Source organism: Astyanax mexicanus, chromosome 1 (genome assembly GCF_023375975.1).
Source record: "Astyanax mexicanus isolate ESR-SI-001 chromosome 1, AstMex3_surface, whole genome shotgun sequence".
Classification (NCBI taxonomy): Eukaryota; Metazoa; Chordata; class Actinopteri; order Characiformes; family Acestrorhamphidae; genus Astyanax; species Astyanax mexicanus.
The window spans coordinates 92,613,061-92,634,215 of record NC_064408.1 but is presented as its reverse complement, the minus strand read 5'-3'; the positions used below and the strand labels follow the sequence as shown (position 1 = coordinate 92,634,215).

The window sequence follows — 21,155 nt, the reverse complement described above, 5'->3', positions numbered from 1 at the left end:
TTCTGACCCCTAGCTTTCTTAGCGTCTCGGTGCATTCATTAAATGGCAGGGTTTGTTGTGCTGTGCTGTTGTCTTGACCCCAGCGCTGGGACAAATGGCAGACAGATTGTTCAGGTGGAGATGCCAGCGCACAGCCAATCCCTGACATTTCCATTAGCAGATGGGTTCTGCTTAGCTCTGCCTGCCTGTTTTATTATAAATGCCTGTCTCAGGAGATACAGCACCAGAGACGTGCAAGGTCACCTGTCAACAGTTCTCACAGCACACCGCCTGTATTCTTTCATATACGAGGCCATATGACATCCTCTGAGGACCAGCTGGAGACCTGTTAACAGGTCCTCTTTTTAACATGCGCTACCCCTGCCTGTTTTAAGTAGCCTTGTAAGTGATTCTAGCGGAACTTGTCCAATAGATGGCCCACATCATAGACAGCCAGTTTCCACACTTGCTGACCTTCTTATCAGCTCCACTGAGCATATAAGGAGCACTTTGTAGTTTTATAATTACAGACTGTAGTCCTTCTGAATCTCTACATATTTTGGTACCAATTTAAAATAAGACTACCTTTATAAAGGGTTTATAAATGGTTTACAGTTAGTTTATTAATGGTAACTAAGTAGGTTGTAAATGCCTTAAAATCATTAATAATCAGTTATAACACATTTGTAGAACAATGACCTGTTGTTTGCCAAATAGTGAACCCACAGCCATCTTTATTGTTGCCCTTTCTATGTATGTGTTATAACTGATTATTAATGATTTTTAAGGCATTTACAACCGAATAAGTAACCATTCATAGACTAATTGTAAACCATTTATAAACCCTTTATAAAGGTAGTCTTATTTTAAAGTGGTACCCATATTTTTTACTATCCTACTTTTACCCATTTATTCTTTTACCCAGCTGTCAGGACCCCACAAGACCAAAACAGTGCAAGGGAATGTATTGTGCTGGTATGAGTGGCTGAGATGCAGCAGTGCTGCTGGAGTTTTTAAACACTGTGTCTACTCACTGTGTAACATTGTTTAAATAGCGATGAAGCTTATGAACAAATCTATGCTGGAGGGTGTGGTGGTCTTGAAGTGAGGTGTGTTCAGGAACATTTACATCAGCAATAAACAGAATTCTAATAAAATTGCTGCTTTTGTAAATGACCTGCTCACTCACCCTCACAGTGTACATGCGCAGGTCAGTTTCCTCTGCTGAGTAGAGCAAAATTTTTTTTAGTAATGTTTCTTATCAAACATGAAAACTTTATATGTAATGCTTAAAGAGAAATCCTCAATATATAGCTGTGTAATATCAGGCAGAAATGTGACAAAAATGCTGGCTTTTTAAGGGGTTAAAGAGGATGGCAAGTGGTTTATTTTACATTACGCCAAAACAGACCCAGAATTGATTAACAGAATTAGTACATGCCTTTAGCACGTTTAGAGCTGTGCCAGGTGTACTTTTCCTGTCGTTATGATAGCAAAGACAAACTGATATGCCCTAAATTAAGGACTGCAGTCATAAAACAGTGTTTTAATGTGACAATTGGAGCTGGAAGTAATTATTTGTTAATACAAACACTGTTATATATTGTTTATGTTGTAGCTAAGCTTCCATTAAAAAAAAAAAACATACATAAAAAAACATAAGTTAAAACCTTTGTTTTTTCTGTCTTTGGTCTTACCATTTCAAAGAAATACCAGGGTTTGATCTGACAGTGATGATATAGTAGTGCACCACTTTATCAACATGCAGCAACTCACTCAAAAGCTTCTGACTCATGCTGTGGAAAAACCATGTAATACAGAGCCTCTTGGGGCAGATTACTTTAAAATATCACAAGACACATCAAACAAGACCTATCAAAAAACTTACAGAAGCTTAGCTTGGTCATCTGTGACTGTGGACTGTGACATTTGTTTTCTTTTTCTTTCTTTTTTTCTGTTCTCATCTCAAATGTGTCTTTGTGAATGCAAAAGGAGCTCAATTCTAAATGCAGGAATATATATTTATGATAATTGTCTGCTTTTTTCTAAACCTTGAAAACCAATTTACAAGTACAAATGTAAAAAGCCCTTTAGATCACACCAGTGCAGAGTTTCTGGAGGTGTGCCTCTAAAGCACAGCACAGCCACAAGGCAGACGTTGTGTTTGAGTGGATGAGAATGAATGTAGAGGTGTAACTGAATGTGTATGTGTGTGAGTTTTTCTGCTTCTGGTAATTTTGTCACTTTTAAGTATTTTTCATGAACACAAAACAAAGAACTAGCCAAGCAAAATGGATACAAATTAGGACATTAGGCTGGAAGTTCCTCATCCAATCATATTTGTTGTTGTTTTCTTTTTTTTTCAATCTGTGATGAATGTATGCTATTTTAGCCAGGAATAATAAAGTTTCTCTCACAGCCTGTGAGGCATCTAATGGATGATGATATTAAAATAATGCATGCTTAATGCTTCACTGTGTGCCTGTGCTGTAGTGTTCTAATGAGGGGTTTTCTAATGCTCGCTCATTTGTGGAAATATTGAGAAAAGCGTTTTTCGTTGCCTATATTGGAATTCTTTACATTAAGAGTGGTATGATTCAACTGCCACTTTAAAAGTTGAAATCACAGATCACAGATGAGAGCTACAGTAACTTTTGTCTCTCAAGAGGGGTATCTGGTTAATGGTGTTAAAATTCTTTCTTTATTCTCTTTCCTTCACAAGGACATATAAGGATTATACAAGATCAGTCAAAACTTTAGACACAGTTTCTCATTTAATATTCTACATTGTAAATGAATACTGAAGTCATGCAGACTATAAAAATCTTCGCAGCTGTTAACTTGTGGTTTCTGAGGAAGAATGTATCCAGTGCAACAGAGGTAACTCCTGGACTTCGTTTCCTGGGGAAGCCCTGATGAGAGCCAGTTTCATTATAATTTTTTGACTGCAGTTGAAGATACTTTTAAAGCTCTTGAATTTTTTCCAGATTGACTGACCTTCATTTCTTAAAGTAGTTGTTTTTCTTTACTTAGTTGAGTAGTTGTTGCTATAATATTGCTATAACATTACTTAAATAGGGCTATATATCAACTCTACCTCTTCACAACTTTACAACTGATGCTCTCAAACACATTAAGAGACAAAACATTCAAGTAATTAACTCTTAACAAGTTCAGCACAGCTGTTAACTGAAAGCTGTCCAAGGTGACTCTACCTCATAAAAATGACTGAGAAAACCCAGCCAAAATGTGAAAAACTGTCATCTAAGCAAGAGATGCTACTTCAAAATATGATAATATGAAATATAAAATATATTCTGGTTTGTTTAACACTTTTTTGTTCTCAAATAATTCTATATGATTTTCTTCATAGTTTGGATAGCTTTAGTATGAATCTACAATGCAGAACAATATTGTACAAATATATTACAACTGTATGCGAGTTCAGAAGTTTAATCAAGCATTTAAATAAGGAATTGTAGCTTCCTGTGAGTGAGGAGCCCTACACTGACTTTCCCAGATATGTTCTGATCAGTTCAAAACATCAGCTAAATTAGAGATATACCAGCCAATTGCATGTTTTTGCTAAAAATAGCATCATTATATCGTTAAAGACCCTGGTTTTTGAACCTGTTGCTGAGAGCTGTCTGGGTGGTCCTTTTCATCTTTGGTCTGGAGCTCACAGTGTCCATGTTTTCTAATAAGATCTAAAAAAAAACTGATGTTTGACCACAGAGCGCAGTTTCATTACATGTGGAAAAAGTAATGGAGATTACCATTAATATGATGTTTTTTCCATGAGTACAAATGAGAAACTTTTGAGTGAGTTGCTGCATTAAACTGGTGTACGAATACACCATCACTGTCAGATTAAAACCTTATCTCTGTAATTTATTTTTTATTATTATTATTTGTTAATATTTTTTTCTGACCTGTTTCTCTGTCCTTTCCTCTGTACTGCTGTAACATTGCAAATTTCCCCATTGTGGGATTATTAAAGGATTATATTATCTTATTTAATCTCTGTCATGGTAACATTGCAGAGAAAAAAAAACAATAAAAACATAAAAAAGAAAAAGTTGTTTTTTTGGCATTTTACTGCCACTTTAGAGGTCAATACTGAGACACAGTGTTGGAAAACTCTAGAGAGCACAGTCAAGCTGTTGTTAGACAGCAGTTTTGGACAGCAGTGTGCTAAAAGTACGCTGATATTGAATGGTTTTTAATGGGAATAGTTTTTGATGGAGGACTTTTTCTCTGAGGTTTGGAGAGCCGTATCGCATGACGAGGTCAGAAATCCTCGGCCTCCGTGGAGGCTTTGATTGTTTTTTATTGATCAGATATTATCCTCCTTCATAGGCAAGAAGATTCCGGCCTGCTGGTGTACAAGGACCACTTACCTGTCAGCCAGGTCGCTGTAGGAGACACTAATCGACCAGGATCAGAGGCCAAGCTGACTGTGGGACCTCTGCGTTGTCAAGGAGACCGTGAGTTCATCTCTGTGCCTTCACATGCGGTTTTTCAGACCGGTTCACTGACACATGAATCCCAGTACACACTGAGTCTGTGTTCACACTGACACTCTGCTTTATGTGTGGAAAAACAAAAAAAGCTGCCTGGAGCAGTGTTCATCCTGAAACCACTCTAACCATAACAACTTTATTACCAGTCAGGGGTGGACGATATGATAAAAAATATATCATCTCACGATATTCATAGACATTTTAACATTATATGATATGTGAACCCTTGTGTTCTTATTGCACAATTTAGTTTATTATTTATTTTTTTTTTTAGCAAAAATTGCTATTAAAATACTTCTCAATCTTTTTTAAAGTAGTTGTGGAGTTGGTCAGTGTTCATTCGCTGCCAATATTCACGAAAAGTTCCAAAATAGGGCTGTACAATAGATTCAATTTCTTTTGCTATGATTAAATGAGTTTCATGATAAACGCCTCGAAAGAGCAATGATATCACTGTGCAAATTTAAACTGTATTTTCCATGTGCAGCAACAGACGGAGCTCTTCATGCTCATTTGACATAACGAGATTGAGATTGAGAGTGAGGTGGAGGTCCACAATAAACAAACATAACAAATTCTACTTAACCTGCGTAAAATAAGTTCAGCCTAGAGTTTAGATTGTCTGCCTGAGCCCAAGCTGGAGCTCAAGCCCGGCAGAGATTTTCCTCCACTTTCTTCGGCCCCTGTTGAGTCGGGCTCAAGAAAATGGTCTGTGATAGGTCTATATGTTTTATGTTTTTTTTTGTATTATTATTATTTTATATAAAGCTATGCTGTGATAATATACAAAATATAGCAAACCAACAAATTATACTGTGATCGTAAAAAAAAAAGAATCATAAAGAGATCATCAAGAAGTGAAGGTACCTACAACTTGGGATTGTAGTTAAAAAGGTCTACTTATAAAAGAAATGTGGGTTTAAATTGTTCTTGGGCTCATAATGATGAGTTTATAGGGTGGGCCGGGTCAGGCTCGGACTATTTTCTTTTTTTTTTTTTTACCTACAGTAATCTAAGCTCTACTGCAGCCAAGCCAGGAACAGAAATAATAAAAAAAACGGTTGTTATCAAAATAAAATAAAAATAAATCTCTCCTAAATTGTAAGCATTTCCTCCTGAGCCTTCAAAACACACTCCAACACACACACACACACAGTTCACAGCAGTTCACATGCAGTTCACAGCCCTGTAACAAACAGCCCTGTATCACAATGTGATACTTTATCAAGTTAACAGTTTCGCAAGATCTGCATTAGCAGAGAACATTTCAACATTTTGGAGATAAATGTACAAAGGAGAGTTTCACAGATCTAAGCACAGGTTGTTTTAATTAGCCCCAGGACACAATATGATTTTTTACTGGTTTGTTAACACTTTTATGGACTGATCAGTGTTTTCTGGGATCATACTATAACCTTTCAGTTCAATCAGTTAATTTCTGGTACCGATTGAGGGCAGGGCTGAATGCCACATTAAACTTTTCAAAAGAGCTTAATAATGCTTAGCTCAAACTGGAAACACAATTAAAAGGGCTGCTTATCCACCACTAAAAAGTAGTTTTGTTTGTAGTTTTAGTGGTGGTCTCAGCTAACCTTCTTCACATCAATTTTACATATTTTTGCAAATATTTGACTCAGATAGAGTAAAAACCTCAACACTGATAAATATGGAACTCTATATGGCTCTAATGGGTTAATGCAGCCACACATGTGCCCTTTGCATAGAGCTGCTGTAATCCTTAACTGCCAAATATGATCTGATCAGCTCTCAGTATTAGATAAATTTAATATATTTTTGTATTTTGCATATTTTGGCTGAAAATGGACCAATAGGGAAACAAAGACAATACATTTTTAATCTCTAACAATTTTAGACCTTGTCACTAGATCCCTGAGCATTGCTGGATGTTAACGTTTTAATTGTTACTAATTTACTTAGTGACAATTATTTTAAGGAATATAACATTTTAATTTACATATCAAAAATTTTATACACGTGTTATGTTTAGGTTTGACACGGCAGATTGGCTATAGCATAAAATGGATTCAATATTAAAACTTGTATAAATTAAATAAAAAAAATGAATTACTATTACTATTAGTGGCATTTTACTATGTATTGGCGAACATGGGCATAAATACAATGCAGTTCCACTGGTGCAGATTTAAAAGCTTTTGAAGAGCTAATAGCCTCAGCTTAATAGATACAGCAATAGATAAGATTTAATAGCAGAGGAAGCAGTTTTTTTTTTTTTTGCGATTGCTTTAAAGGGTTAAATATCTAGTTTATTTTTGGCCGCACTCTGTGCAGCCTAACAATAGCCACAGGACTGGAAAGAGTTTTCAGGCGCAGAGCCTAGTCATCCCCCAGCTATCATCACCCAGCAAAATGATGCTCTTTCATGCCTCATTATTCTTGTTAATTGCATCGAGCTTATTACTTAGATCAGCTGCATTTGATTACAATCACCTGTTTGACAAGGACGTCAGGCTGTGTGTTCACTGAAGCCTTTTCTTCCTTCTTTCTCTCATTCTCTTTCATCCTTTCTTTCTTTCTTTCTTTTCTTTTTTTTTCACACACCTGTTGCTTGGCTTGACTGAATGTAATGACAGTAATAGACTTTGACCATTAGAGGCCCTGCTGGAGAAATTTGGCAATCAATTTTCATCAATTTCAGCCACATTCACCCAACAGCAGATTGTCCCAACCATGCTAAAACATTTTTTGTGATGCGGCTTCCTTTCAGAACACATGAATCTGATGATTTTAGCAGAGACTCTCTTCAGTTCTAATTCTGCATTGAATGAGCAGAAAAAATAACTATGTTTGCCATTCTGACATATCCATGTTCACAGTTACTCTTGTATCAGCAGCGTTAGCAGTGCCACGGTATTTGGCTTTGCAGGACGTAAATTGATTCCATTTATTATTCATTTTTTAGTTTAAAACAAGAAAAAATCTTAAGGACTGCTTCTTTAAATAATACTCTGCAAATAAAAAATTGTAATGTATGTGTTGTTAATTCACATTCACTTCTTAACAGATTCAAACAAAGACATTTAGAACTTGATGGCAGCAGTGCATCCCATGCAGTGATACAGAATATAATCATGTATGTTTTTAATGCAGAGCCCTCTGAGGGTCTGAAGATCACCAGCATTTAGTATTAAATATTGCTCACAGGGATTTCCTTAGATTCTCTAAAATTTGATGATAGCACTGTGTACTGTATATAATTTAGTCTTCACAGTTTTGTAATGAGGAACATTTTATGAAATTGCTTAATTTTTTTTGTTGCTTTTGAGAGATTCTACCTCTATTCAATGTTAATTTCACACCTAGTCATGTAAGTTAGTTGCTAATTGTTTTTAAGTTATAAATGGGTAAAATATCTAATGTTCTAATGTGAATAAAAAATAGGTCAAGTACATTTGTTAATCATTTTATTCTTTTTTTTATATTTATTACATTTTAAACAGCAACCAAACAAAAGTCTGAGACAAAATAACAAAAAAAGATCTTAAATCTGCATTTGATATAATAATATCACATAATGCAATCAAATGTAACTATATTTCCAAGCCAAGAACTGTTTATTTTATAAATTTTCAGTAGTGTAAATTAAGTTCATTCAAAAATATTATTGCTTTTTTATTATTCCTTTTAAAGAAGAAAAAAAAAATCCTGCTCTCCAAATCTTGTATTCCCTATTGCATGCTTGCACGTCACATGCCTCAGGGGTTTGGGTGAATAATGCCAGCACCAGCTATGTGCAGGAAAACGTTAATGTGTATTCATCCGCTTATTTATTTATGAAGCTACAGTGGGAGGGAGCAGTCCAGCTGCAGATTACAGCCTTAAACCCGCTTCACCATGGTAATGGAAGGAATCTGCCAGAGGAAGCTGTTTTATGGGGGGGCTCTGGACAGTCTGTATGGTCACCTGGAGAGTGCTTGAGGCGCTGTGCAAGGCAACTCGCATAGTTGGAGTATGGTGACCATTTTCAGTCCTGCAGGCTGTTATGGCCCTCCAGAATGAGATTTAGTGAACCTGTATTTAAAAAAATAAATCCATAGTAATAAACTGTATGCTTAGTGCTGTAAATAAGTGTATTTGTTCAGATACGTGTGTTTTTGAGAAGGCCATATAAACACAGGATGTAATCAGAACACATAATTATATAAGCACATTCCCTGTGTTATATAGCATGTTGTAAGTTTGGTTACTGTATTTTTTTACTTTTTTTTGTTGTTGTTGTTGCATTTTATTTCTCCGCTTGGTGTTTTTGTGGCATTTTATTGCAAAAAACAGTAAGAAATAATGGCTGTAAGATGGTCTTTATTCAATTATTATTATTTTTTTTGTTAAATTTCATTTCAGTATTTAGCAAAGCACGATTTGCTATTATGACCTACTGCAGTCATCGTTTAAAACCAGACGCAAGCTTTAGTCGATTCCTCATGGGCAGTGTCCTCCAGGTCAATGATGTTCTTGGCTTTGTGAGCTGCACCTGTCCTCATCAAATCACACCAAAGATTCTCTATGGAGTTCAAGTCAAGTGACTGTGACGACCTCTCCAGAATCTTCCAGGACTTATTTTGAAATCAAGCCTTTGTTGACATTGTCGTGTGCTTGTGATCGTTGTCTTCAAATCCCACTAAAGGTTTTCGATTTCGTTTAAATCAGACAACTGTCACGACCTATCCAGCATCTTCAAGGACTCTTCTGAAACCAAGCCTTTGTGGATATTGTGGTGGGCTTGAGATCATTATCTTCAGATCCCACAAAAAATTCCAATGTGGTTAAAGTCAAGCAACAGTGAAGACCTCTCCAGAATCTTCAAGGACTTCTTCTGAAACCAGATCCCACCAAAGTTTTTTAACTTGGTTCAAATTAAGTGACTGTGACGAACTCTCCAGAATCTACCAAGACTTCTTTTTTTTTAAACAAAGGCTTTGTGGACCTTGTGGTGGGCTTAGGATCATTGTCCTCAGATCCCACTAAATATTTTCAATGTGGTTCAATCTGGCAACTTTGATTACCTCTCCAGAATCTTCCAGGACTTCTTCTGAAACCAGATCCCACCAAAGTTTTTCAATTTGGTTCAAATTAAGTGACTGTGATGACCTCTCCAGAATCTTCCAGGGCTTTTCTGAAACCAAGACTTTGTGGAAATTGTGGCGTGCTTAGGATCATTATCTTCAGATCCCACTAAATATTTTCAATGTGGTTCAATCAAGCAACTGTGATGACCTCTCTAGAATCTTCCAGGACTTTTTCTGAAACCTTGAACCTTCTGAACCTTGAGGTGACCTCTTTTGCCACACTTTTTATACATTCAGTGTGAATAAATAGGGCTAAAATGTGGTAGGATAAATAAGACGATATGTGTAAATGTGTTTATAGTTTATGACACAACAAAAACATGCATTTACATAACGTTTCATGTATTTTCAACAATTAACAATATTTACAGATAGCGTCAAAGAAAATTCAGTCAACTACACAAGCACATTATGTTGCCTTTAATTTGACTCACAGATAAGGTAAGAAATAATAGATGATTTTCAGAAAGTAGATCCTGTGCCTTCCTGCATCTGGTCAATATTGTGCAGGTATTTTTTTTCATTCCTGTAGTGACATATCATTAGTTATCCCATATTTAGTCAGTAAAATTCAAATAGCTGTGGCGAGCCAGAGTACATATGCACAAAGCAGTGAATAATCTGGAATAAAAAATGGAAGAAGCCCCTGTGGCTGCTTGTGGCAGCTTCATAATGTAAATGATTGATGATTTCAGTGAAATCCGGTTTCAGGCTGATGTATGGAGATCATACCTCATATTAACACACTGTAAAAAAAACATCTGGTGTGTTAACTCACAGTACAGATTCACCTCGAGGAAACAGTTAACAAGTAGGGTTCTATATACTTTCTTGGCACCTTTAATATCAGTAAGTTCAGATCAGTAATTTAAATCTATTTAAAATAATATTCAGCTTTTTTTAATATATCATGGGATAGTAGTAGTTAAACTGATCGTGAAGTGTTACCTGTTACCCGGAATGGATTGGGAATGCCCACACTTGTATAACTTTTGTGTGGTTTTGTCAGTGCAGTTAAATACTGGTCAGTGTGCTCATGGCAAGGCAGTGTAAGTTTCCTTATTAAGAGTGAGGTCTGATAGTAAATGTCAGGTTGGTAAATATATATAATACAGACTTAAGCATTTAAGTTGCCGGAAATAAGAGTTGTCTAGGGGTGTTTATTAGCACAGAGATGTGCACAACGTTATCGGATGTTGGTATCGATGCCTCGTTTGTGATTATTAGTATGAGTAAATTAGCATGGTATCGGTCAAATACCCAATACTAGCACCTGTGTTCATGTATCTCTAGTAATAATGATGCCTGGCAGTCTCTGGCTTGAGTTGTCCATGCGACCAGTCAAGAGATTCCACATTTAATGCAGGAGGCCCTACACACACACACACACACACACACACACACACACACACACACACACACACTTACACACTCTGCAGCTCAATGTATTTCTGTTAAAGCTTAAATTGAACATGGAAATATCATAAAACATGATACATTACCATGACTTTGGCATGGTATTTTGATTAAAGTGTGCCTTTTCTGGGCTGATCCAAAAAGGACAATTATTATTAGAGTTAATAGAGTTTAACAAGTTTAAGTTTAAGCTATATTCTGGCTCTCAGGTACGTCCTTACAAACGACGAGCATGAAAATAAAGAGTTATTAGCCTGTGGAAATGAGAAACGTACGGAAATTTATTGCAATGTCACACAATGAGACAGCGGCCGCAGCTGCAGTGGAGTAATTATGCCTTACGCCTTTTCAGGTAACGTAATTAATTTCCATTAATGACCGAGAGACGGAATAAAGATAACAAACAAATGATGATTTAATGATGGCACACATATGGCGCACAGCGTTTTTCTCAGGTACGGCTCTCGCTGTGGATGGGCCGGCTGTTTGGTAAATTAATTGAGATAGATAACCCTGCCAGTAATAAAGGAATATAATATTCACCCGCCTTGCTTTATTAACTTAGCAGTGGGCAAGAATTCTAAATGAATGTGCAGTATAGGGTGTGATGGCTGCTCTGTGAGATGTAAAATATAAAACGTACATCTCATTACCATGTGTTAGACATTTTACATCTCAACAGTTGCTTGGACTGATGGAAAAGACTTTCTGCTGTAGAATGAAATGACATATCTCATGAGTAACTGTAGCGAAGCTGCTTCATATCCAGACTCTTCATGGCTAAGTGAGCCTTGCTGCTGATTGTGGCTTCCATCTTCATTGTAAAAACGTTGCATTAGCAGCTATTAAAGCTCATGTAAGGGTCAGTTTGATGAGCCATCATTTGGTCATGTTTCAGTTCCATAAAAATATATGGCTGCATGGATTTAGATCCCGACTTTCTGAGACTGCATTAGTTTTTGAGACACTTTTCAGCAGTGACTCAACAGATTTAGTAATAAGGAATTAATAGGGATTTGGCAGATTTCAGAACTGTTGCATTTCCCCTCTTCCATCAGACCTTAAAGACTTAGTTTGCATTCCATCAAGGCATGTGTGGTGTCTTGGGTTTTGCACTGGTAGTAAATAAGCTAATTTCATTACATAAAGCATATTAAATACTTATTAATTAAAAATAGCAATTTGCTCACTGCTGTAAATATTAGCACAGTGCTAATATCTTACCTAAACCAACACTCTATACAGCTCTGGAAAAAAGAGCCCACTTAAAATTGATGAGTTTCTTTAATTTTACCAAATTGAAAACCTCTGAAATATAATTAGGAGAAAGATTGATGATCACAGCCATCAAACTAAGCTGAACTGGTATAAAGTGATCCAAAAGCAGTGCGTAAGACTGGTGGAGGAGAACATACCAAGATGCATGAAAGCTGTGGTTTAAAACCAGGGTTATTCCACCAAATATTGATTTCTAAACTTTTAAAACTTTATGAATATGAACTTGTTTTCTTTGCATTATGAGGTCTGAAAGCTCTGCATCTTGTTTGTTATTTTAGCCATTTCTCATTTTCTGCTAATTTTGGAATTTGGAAGAAATATCGTCCGTAGTTTATAGAATAAAACAGCAATGCTACTTTTATTCAAACATATACCTATCAGAAAAACTGATTCAGAAACTGAAGTGGTCTCTTAATTTTTCCAGGGCTGTTTATATATACAAAACAGGATTTTGATCATATTCGTTAGATTAAGTTCAAAATTTGGTCACCCTTTAAATGCATTAATTATCTAATAAGCATCTTGTCAACTCCCAACCATCAACATGAGATACCACACCAACCACTTGCCAACACCTGAGCAACCACCTGAAATTCAGTAGCACTCATCTAGAATCCACTTAGCAACACCAGAGCAACCACTTAGAATTTCATTGCAACCACTCAGCAACACCATAGCAACCACCTTGAATCCCATAAAAATCAAGCAGAAGCTGGACAGTTTCAACCTCATATTTTCTATTCTGTCTTTTCAGCTTCCATTTTCAGCTGTGATAAATTGCATGTTTGATTCAATAACTCAAGGTCCACTGTGTCCCTGGCAGGCAAAAGTGTAGCAAATCCAAAAGAAGACCACATTCACTCAGTACGTGAAAATATTCAGCATCTAAAATCTCATTCTTGTTCAGTATGTAGCAATGTGGCCTCAGTCTGAGCAGTTAGAAAAATGTACATCTATACAATATTATATTCAGCAATATAAAATCTGTATATAAATATAAAGACAATTACTTTACAGAAATATCTTTAATATGTGGTTTCTGTGGTAATTCGTCATTATTAAAGTATTTTAGATCTGCTAAGACTAATGTAAGGCCATTTTAAAAAGACATCATGAGCCGCTGGATAGAAGTGTGATCAGCCTCAGATGGTATTATTTTTGGTAACACTACATTAATTAACAATACGTTCAACAGAATGACTGAACTGATTATTAATTGATACTAGTTAAGACATTATTATTAATCATAATTTTAAAGTAATGTTTTAGTTTATTATTATTTATAACATTCTTAAGCATTACAATTTATTCATGTTTAATGATGTCTCAAATAGTGTCAATTAATAATTAGTGGAGACATTACTTACTCATTTATTTACTTATTCATCAGTGTTTAATACTGGTAAAAGTACTGCTATTTATAAAGTGTTTATGTAAATGTTTATCTTAATTTTATGTTATTGCATCATAAACCACATCTCCATCTGACATTGCTGAACAACACATTGGAATGATGTTAAATGCAGCTTTCCAATGAAGCTTTCCATTGGTCAGTTTTTACACAAAACATTGACAAATTCACAAATGCACCAGTTATAGATAAGAGAGGCAAATGACGGACACATAAAGCTATCAGTTAAGCATGAGGAGAGGCAGACAATAAGTTATATTAGTTTGAGTTTTTGGACATCCAATTTAATGTGCTTGTGATTTTGTGGACCCTCTGGAAAAAAAAGTAATTTGAAGAAAAAATTTAGGGCCCAATTTTAGCATTCTATAGCGCATCGGTAAATTTCAGATCGAGCAGCTGGATTTAGGCCATGTTGGTGTGTCTTTTGTATCATGAGGGCACAAAAAATACACCTTGCATGACACAAACAAAAGGCATGTACTAAATTTTCTAATTTATCATGGGTGTGTCACTCTGACTGGGGCATTTGAATATTAAAGGCGCTGTGCTTTACGCGTCTCAGCAGAGGATACTGACCTGCAGGTTCACGCTGTAACGTAACACAGGGAGAACTGCAATGTTATTTTACTTTTTATTCTATTTATTTTTAACTTAAAAGTCAGATTTGCATTGAGCAGCATGTCTGTGTTTGTGTGTTTTAACGAGCTGTGGTGTACGCACGATGGGCGCACCTGTAGCAATGGACTAGATGGTTAACTGTTGTCAGGGTTTTAATTAATCAGTTGCGCACTTGTGTTTTCCACAGCCAAAATAGCAACATGTAACAAATTTACCTGAACACACCTATTCACCTCTTACAACACACACACCACTTCCAGACCACCATGCTCATCAGTGTTAATTACTAAACTCAGACTCTATTTTAACAGCACGGGCACAATTCTTGTAAATAGACTGTTGATGGGGTGTATGGTGGCAAAGAGCATGACGTTACGTGTCTTGCACTGGGTGTAAGATAGGGCTCTTAGTTTTTATATATGAATAAAGTCTAACAAAATTAATAAAGCAGAGCAATTTCTGTAGGATAATTAATTCACTTGTTTCACTCAAATTAACAATATGTTAGTTTGGCAGGGTTATAATAAAATTTTGAAAACATAAAATGAAATTCACAACAAAATTAAAGGAAAACAATAATTACATATGATTGTTTAGAAAGGACTCAAAACATCAATATAAAAGTAAATAAATGAAAAAACTAATTGAAATATATGAGACTATAATGTAATTAAAAGCATGATGAAGCAAACCGTGCAAATTATATATATATATATATATATATATATATATATATATATATATATATATATATATATATATATATATATACAGTATATATATAGTAATATATATGTTTGCCAACATTTCCCTATAAATATTAGTTTTCTCTGTGAATGAATGGTTTATATGCTGTTCTTCATAAGATATTTGCACAATAACATGCAGATACCTCAATCTCTTAATTACAGCAGGGAGACTCAGAGTGCTCCAGAGAGATCATCGCCTTTTGAGCCGTTTCATTTCCTCCATTCAACACTCTGCCAAGCAAAGCATGAAATGAACCAAGAGCACACAAACACTCCCGATTCTCCTCCATTCTGCCTAACAGGAAATGATGTGGCATGTAACATAAACTCAGGGGGGGAAACTCAACTATAAAAAGCCTGTTTTAGGTGTTGCTCCGCTGCACTCACAATTAGATCTCCCAATCAATTTTCATCAAGGATGCAAGAGGCAACGTGCTGGGTGATTGACGGCGGTAATGGAGTCTGTGGACTTCCTCCCAGCCTCTGATTGGCTCGTGCATAAAGAGTATTGAGGAAGCAATTCAGACTATGATGGGTGTCGCATGCTTTAATTCCCCAGTATCACGACCTCAGATGTACTGGATCAATTAAAATCAGACCGAGCGTTTAGTACGACATTCATTCACAGCAGATGAAATGTCACGCTGTAAATACCACTCAGAGCTTTAGCTGTGCAGAGCCACTCTCTACAGACACACGCTGTTTTATCTTTGGTTTAAATTGTATATTGTAGCACTACATCCAATTCTACCAGTTCAAATCTATATATGAATCTTGATATGTTTTAACAATTTGATAAAGAGCAGAACTTTAAATTAAGGGCCATATTTAAGTGATTTAAAGGTAAGCTGCCAACCGTGCATGGTGCATCTTAATTAAAGGCATGCCGTTGTGTATTTGGTATCGCAATGATGGGAAAAATGCCCCTTCCTCGGCTCAATTTTACAAAAGGCTTGAACTAATTTTCTTAAGTAGTCATGGGTGTGTTTTTATGCATAACCTGAAATAAACCAATCAATGTGTCACTTGCCATTCCCTTTAAGAGCCAGGTGCAATCTGACTCTGAATTGCTATTGTGGTGGAAAAATAATGACAGGAAGAAAGAAATATTCAGAGTCTCTGAGTCTTGATCAGAATGAGTAACAAGATTTATTGAGAAGACACACGTAATGAATACAGAGTGAACTCCTGCCTTGCAAGAGGTGCCAAGCTCTCTTTATACCTTTTAGATCCTCCCATCCCTTACTTCCCAATTATGGGCACAGTGCCACCATTGTGACACGTCAACTTCTTCTGACATGTGATATGACATAATCCCTTAGTGAGCATATCAGGCTGGTTCTCAAAACATTGCAAGCAGAAAGGAAGATGACCCTGGCGCCAGAATTTGTAGAACAACTGTGACGTGCATTCCTTAACACATACACATAGCCAGATAGAGAAAACTCTTACTCAGCATTTCAAAAAAGCTCACTGAGGGTAGAATGGTCACAGTACACATTATCATCGCATAGAACAAAAAGTAATATCATTAATAGTCGTCATTGTTTATGAATCATCACACGTCATTGATTATGAATCATTTCAATAAACACCTTCCATCACACTCCCCCCTTTGATTCTGAATCAATAATGAAATTTTCTTTTTACAGCTAATTTTCTTTACCTTCATTAAACAAACGGTCTAGCCCAAATGCAGTATCTAACTCTATTGTATCTACTGTAACTTGCAGGAAACTGGCCTTTCTTCTGCATATGGCGGAACAAAAATTAATAGATATATATATTAGAAAAGAGTAAAAGTACATCAACAAATAAAATCTCGATAGGTCAACACATTCGCGCCCCAGAGAGAGAGAGAGAAAGAAAGAAAGAAAGAAAGAAAGAAAGAGAGAGAGAGAGAGAGAGAGAGAGAGAGAGAGAGAGAGAGAGAAGAAAGAAAATAAAGCCAGTCGAGGGCCAGAGAGAATTCCTCATACTTCATCCAAGCAGTTATACATTTTGCAAATGACATGTGATTGTACAGAACTTATCAATATGATTACGTCAGCAGAGTCCAGTTAACAGCATGTTGTCCAGTTTTAATGACGTGATTAGCTCCAGTCTGTCTGAGCAACAGATTCTTATCATGATGTTGTTCAGCACTGTGTCCTTCATGAACACAGCAGACAGTCCTTAAGTGTCCTAAAGTCTGTGAGAAGATGAGACAGAGGAAAAGAGTGGATGTAAAGATCTTCTGGCTATCTGAGGAGAGGTTTCCAGCACTTCACTCAGATAACTTGTTGTCTCCTAGTTCATATGCACTGGTCCCAGAACAGCAGAACAGCAGTGAAGCTTCTCTGCCACTCAGGGTCACATTCTCCTCACAGCTCTCACTGTTGATGAAAACACTCTGACCTTCCTGATTCCTGAAAAAAGTAAAAAAAAAAAAAAAAAACAACCTCCAAAGCCTTGTCATAGTGACAGTTAAAAAGAGAGCAGAGATCATAAGGTTATTAAGTGAATTATAATGTGAACAGTAAAAATAATAACTGTATATATAAATGTATAAAACATTTAAGAATAAGAGTGTGAAGGTGTGGTTATCTCCAATCACACCCTTCACTCCCCCCTTCTAGACCAAATGGAATCATCCAAGATTCCATGATGGTCTACATAACGCCTAAGAAGCCCCGGGAGTAATGACAAGTGTCCGCATACAGAGTATGAGAACAAGTGTTTCTTCATCTCAGCTGTGGACATGCTGGGGCCTATTGCACACCAGTCCCCACGCCGGACTCTCCCTGCCTCGTCATGCCCACCATGGATCTGAGAAGATTCATAAACAAATTTTACTACATTAACTTTCTCTTTTTTTTTTTTTCCAGAATTACAACATGAAGTTTAAAAGTGTTAAAATCAAGTCAATGTTTTTCAACATTGTCACTGTTTTCGCTCTAGACTATAGAATACATAGTCTCAACATTTATTTATCAAATGCCTTCATATTTTCTTTTAACCTTTCACATTGTCTAATTTAATCTTCAACCACAATAATGTATATATTTTTTATACATTAATTAGACATTTTCTTACACTAGATGCTGAGAAGCTGATCTACACCTTTGTTTTGATTAGAGTATTGTAATGCATTATTCTCTGGATTACAATTATTATTCTCTACAATTTACAAATTACATTGTGGTCAAAATGCTGCAGCTACAGTTCTAACTCACACACATAAAAAAAGAGAGAAGATTATTTAGATTGGATTTTAATATTCATTTAGTGTAAAAAGTGTAAAAATCTCTTAACTGCTTAGCAGCTAAGTATATATCAGGACTCCTGACAGATCGACAATTCCAGCTCATTTGTTGAGAACATTTAGCGTTGCATTCTGTATTTATGCACCAAAGATTTGTAACTCTCTATCAGTTTATATCCATCAGGGATCACCCAGTTCTTCCTTTGAAGCACATCTAAAACTTATTTGTGCACTTCAGATTAATCTTAGTTTTATTTATTTTAAAATAGTTTGTTATGTGCCAAAATTCTTAATGCCAATCTGTAGACAAACAATCCTCAACTTTACACATACTCAGAAATCCTTAAAGCATTGTTCAGAATATTTAGTCTGATTAGTGCTGTTATTTGAGGGCGAACACACAAAGAGCATAAAACACCCCCTTTTTATTTTAGTTATTAAGTAAGAGTTCAGTTCTTCCAAAACTCTGATGAGTATGATGCAGTCAGTGCATTTCCTCTATATCCTTCGTAAACTTATTTTCCATCTGTTAACTTGAGTCTAAAAACATTTGGCTGATGTTAGAATTTAAATGTGTGTGGAGTTGTGTCCACAAGCTGTTGTAGGCATGGTCCACCTAAGTTTAGACTAACTAGTTCCTATGACAGTGATTTTGAAGCTATGAGCTGCAATGGTCCTGTTAGAAGTCATTAGCCTAATATTTATTTTCCTTGTTCAGTTCCAATATATATTTTTGCGAACTGTGCTACCTGTAAATTAATTGCAAAAAATAAAAACATATTTAAGTTTCACTTGTTTGGCATAGTTGCAAGACTGTTAGCTGGTGGTTTAGCAAGCTAGTTATTATTATATATATTGAATTAATTTAGCATTAATATTAATGCACATATAAGAGAAAGATTTCTATCTTACCCTATATATATATTTTTAAAAAACCTTTGGAGCAAGCAAAGCTCTTTTTGTAGTTGATAGTCTACATTGATGTATTAATAAGATTTTAAATGGTTGATTTTTATTTAAGCCAGCATGCTTGGTTACTTTAGCTAGTTACAACTACATCTGAGTTTATATGTATTAATTTTGTCAAAAGCCAGTAAACAACTTCCCTTACATAAGCCTTAATGGAGATGATTGTTATTAAAAATGTTTTATACAAATCATAGTCATTAGGCAACATAAATTACATAATGTAAACCTAAAAAAAAAAAAAAAAAAAACTTTCCAGTGAAAATTGAGGGCCAATGTGTGATAGGCCTTTAATGTATTAATCTGCCCAGCAACCATGTTTGGCTACTGTTTACAATGAAATTAAAGATTTTTCCCTGAACTAGATATTATTTTTAATTCATCAAAGTTTTTGATGAGAAACACTATTTAAAAGAGAAACCAAAAAAGCTAAAACCTCCCTTTTTTTTTTTTTTTCTTAAAAAGAAAGGTAAAACAGTCATAATTTGAGTCACCACCAGATTTAAAGTTTAACCAAACATTTTCTACATGAGGCATAAACATCAAAAATTAAATAAAATCACTCCTTTTAATGGAAAAAAGTAAACAGGCATAAAAATAAAAAATCTGGTCTCACGTCTCTGTTGCTGGCTCAGGCTGAGGGGTGAATCCACTGGGCTGATTGGCTGCTGGGGGTGGGTGGTGTTGATGGTTGAGCAGGTGCTGTCTGAAGCGGTCTCTGATCGCTCAGTTCTTCCAGATCTGAAACCAGTTTCCTGGACCAGTGCTGTAACATTTCAATCACAGCAGGTCCGGTGAAGACGCAGTCCAGCCATCGACCGACAGCTGGACCAAACACAGTCTCTCATCTGAGACTCTCCTAATGAAGTGCTCTGGTTCAGATGATGTTCACAGTACTGTTGCAGAGGACCCTGTCTCTGAGGGTCAAAACTCCTGTGATGAGCACCACCCCCGCCTTCTCAAACACCCAGAAAACAGCACTGAGCAACAATCAGTCAAAAGAGAAAAAATCCCTCCAAAAAAAAACTTTAAAAGAAAAAAATAATAATAAAAAAAGAAATCCTGAAAGGAATTCTAACATGGTTAAAAATTGTTTAGCCTCATGAAATAACTAAAACAAAAATTATTTCCAGCCAAACGATGCTTGATATTCCTAAACTGTATAAACATTAACATTATATTGTTGTGCTCTGATGGGGACTCAAAATATAGCCAAGAATATGCAAGCAAGTTCTTCATTGCGAGAAATAGAAAACATATGGAAAGCAAAACAAAAAGCTCCATTTTTTTTTTTTTTTTTTTTTTTTTTTAAACATCTGATGTCTCCTTGTTTAAAAGTCAGAAAGAGAGACCCAATTCACTGCAGCTCGTAATAGATACAATATTAAGTTTGTCAAATTAAAGCTTTCCAAAGAAAGTAAGATCTTTCCTTACTGGTTTCTAAAATCTACCATCCTCATTAAGAGAATCAAAAGATCAGCATAGACTGAGATACATGAGAACCACTAGAGAAATTAGATATGTGTATTCTTTAAATCTCATTCAGCTGAGACTGAGCTGAAATCAGTCTCAATAAAAAAGAATAATAATAGAAAAGGCCTAAACCACATGAAGACAGAAGCTGTGTTCAGAATGGCTCACTCATTAACTCTTTCACTATGTAGCATTTTCTATTTACTAAACGAATTATGGAACAACCAAACAATAAACCATGTTTGTCCTGCTCTGAGGACGTCTAATACAACAGCACTGCATTGCATTATAGTATATTTTGGAATTTCTAAATTTTGTGATGCATTAGGTTTTTCATAGTGAACTATATAGGGAACAGAATGTACTGCTGCAGTTTTAAACAGTACTGCAAAA

The 21,155-nt window shown here is 35.7% G+C and overlaps 1 protein-coding gene across 2 annotated transcripts in view; it reads left to right on the top strand.

Moving 5' to 3' along the window:
• Window positions 1-21,155, top strand: part of cntnap2a (contactin associated protein 2a) — a 723,644-nt gene that overhangs the window by 568,106 nt on the left and 134,383 nt on the right. For both annotated transcript variants that reach the window (XM_022683450.2, XM_049485717.1), the window contains exon 15: window positions 4,339-4,466. In XM_022683450.2, coding sequence (XP_022539171.2) covers window positions 4,339-4,466 — 128 coding nt within the window. The remainder of the gene's footprint in view (window positions 1-4,338; window positions 4,467-21,155) is intronic.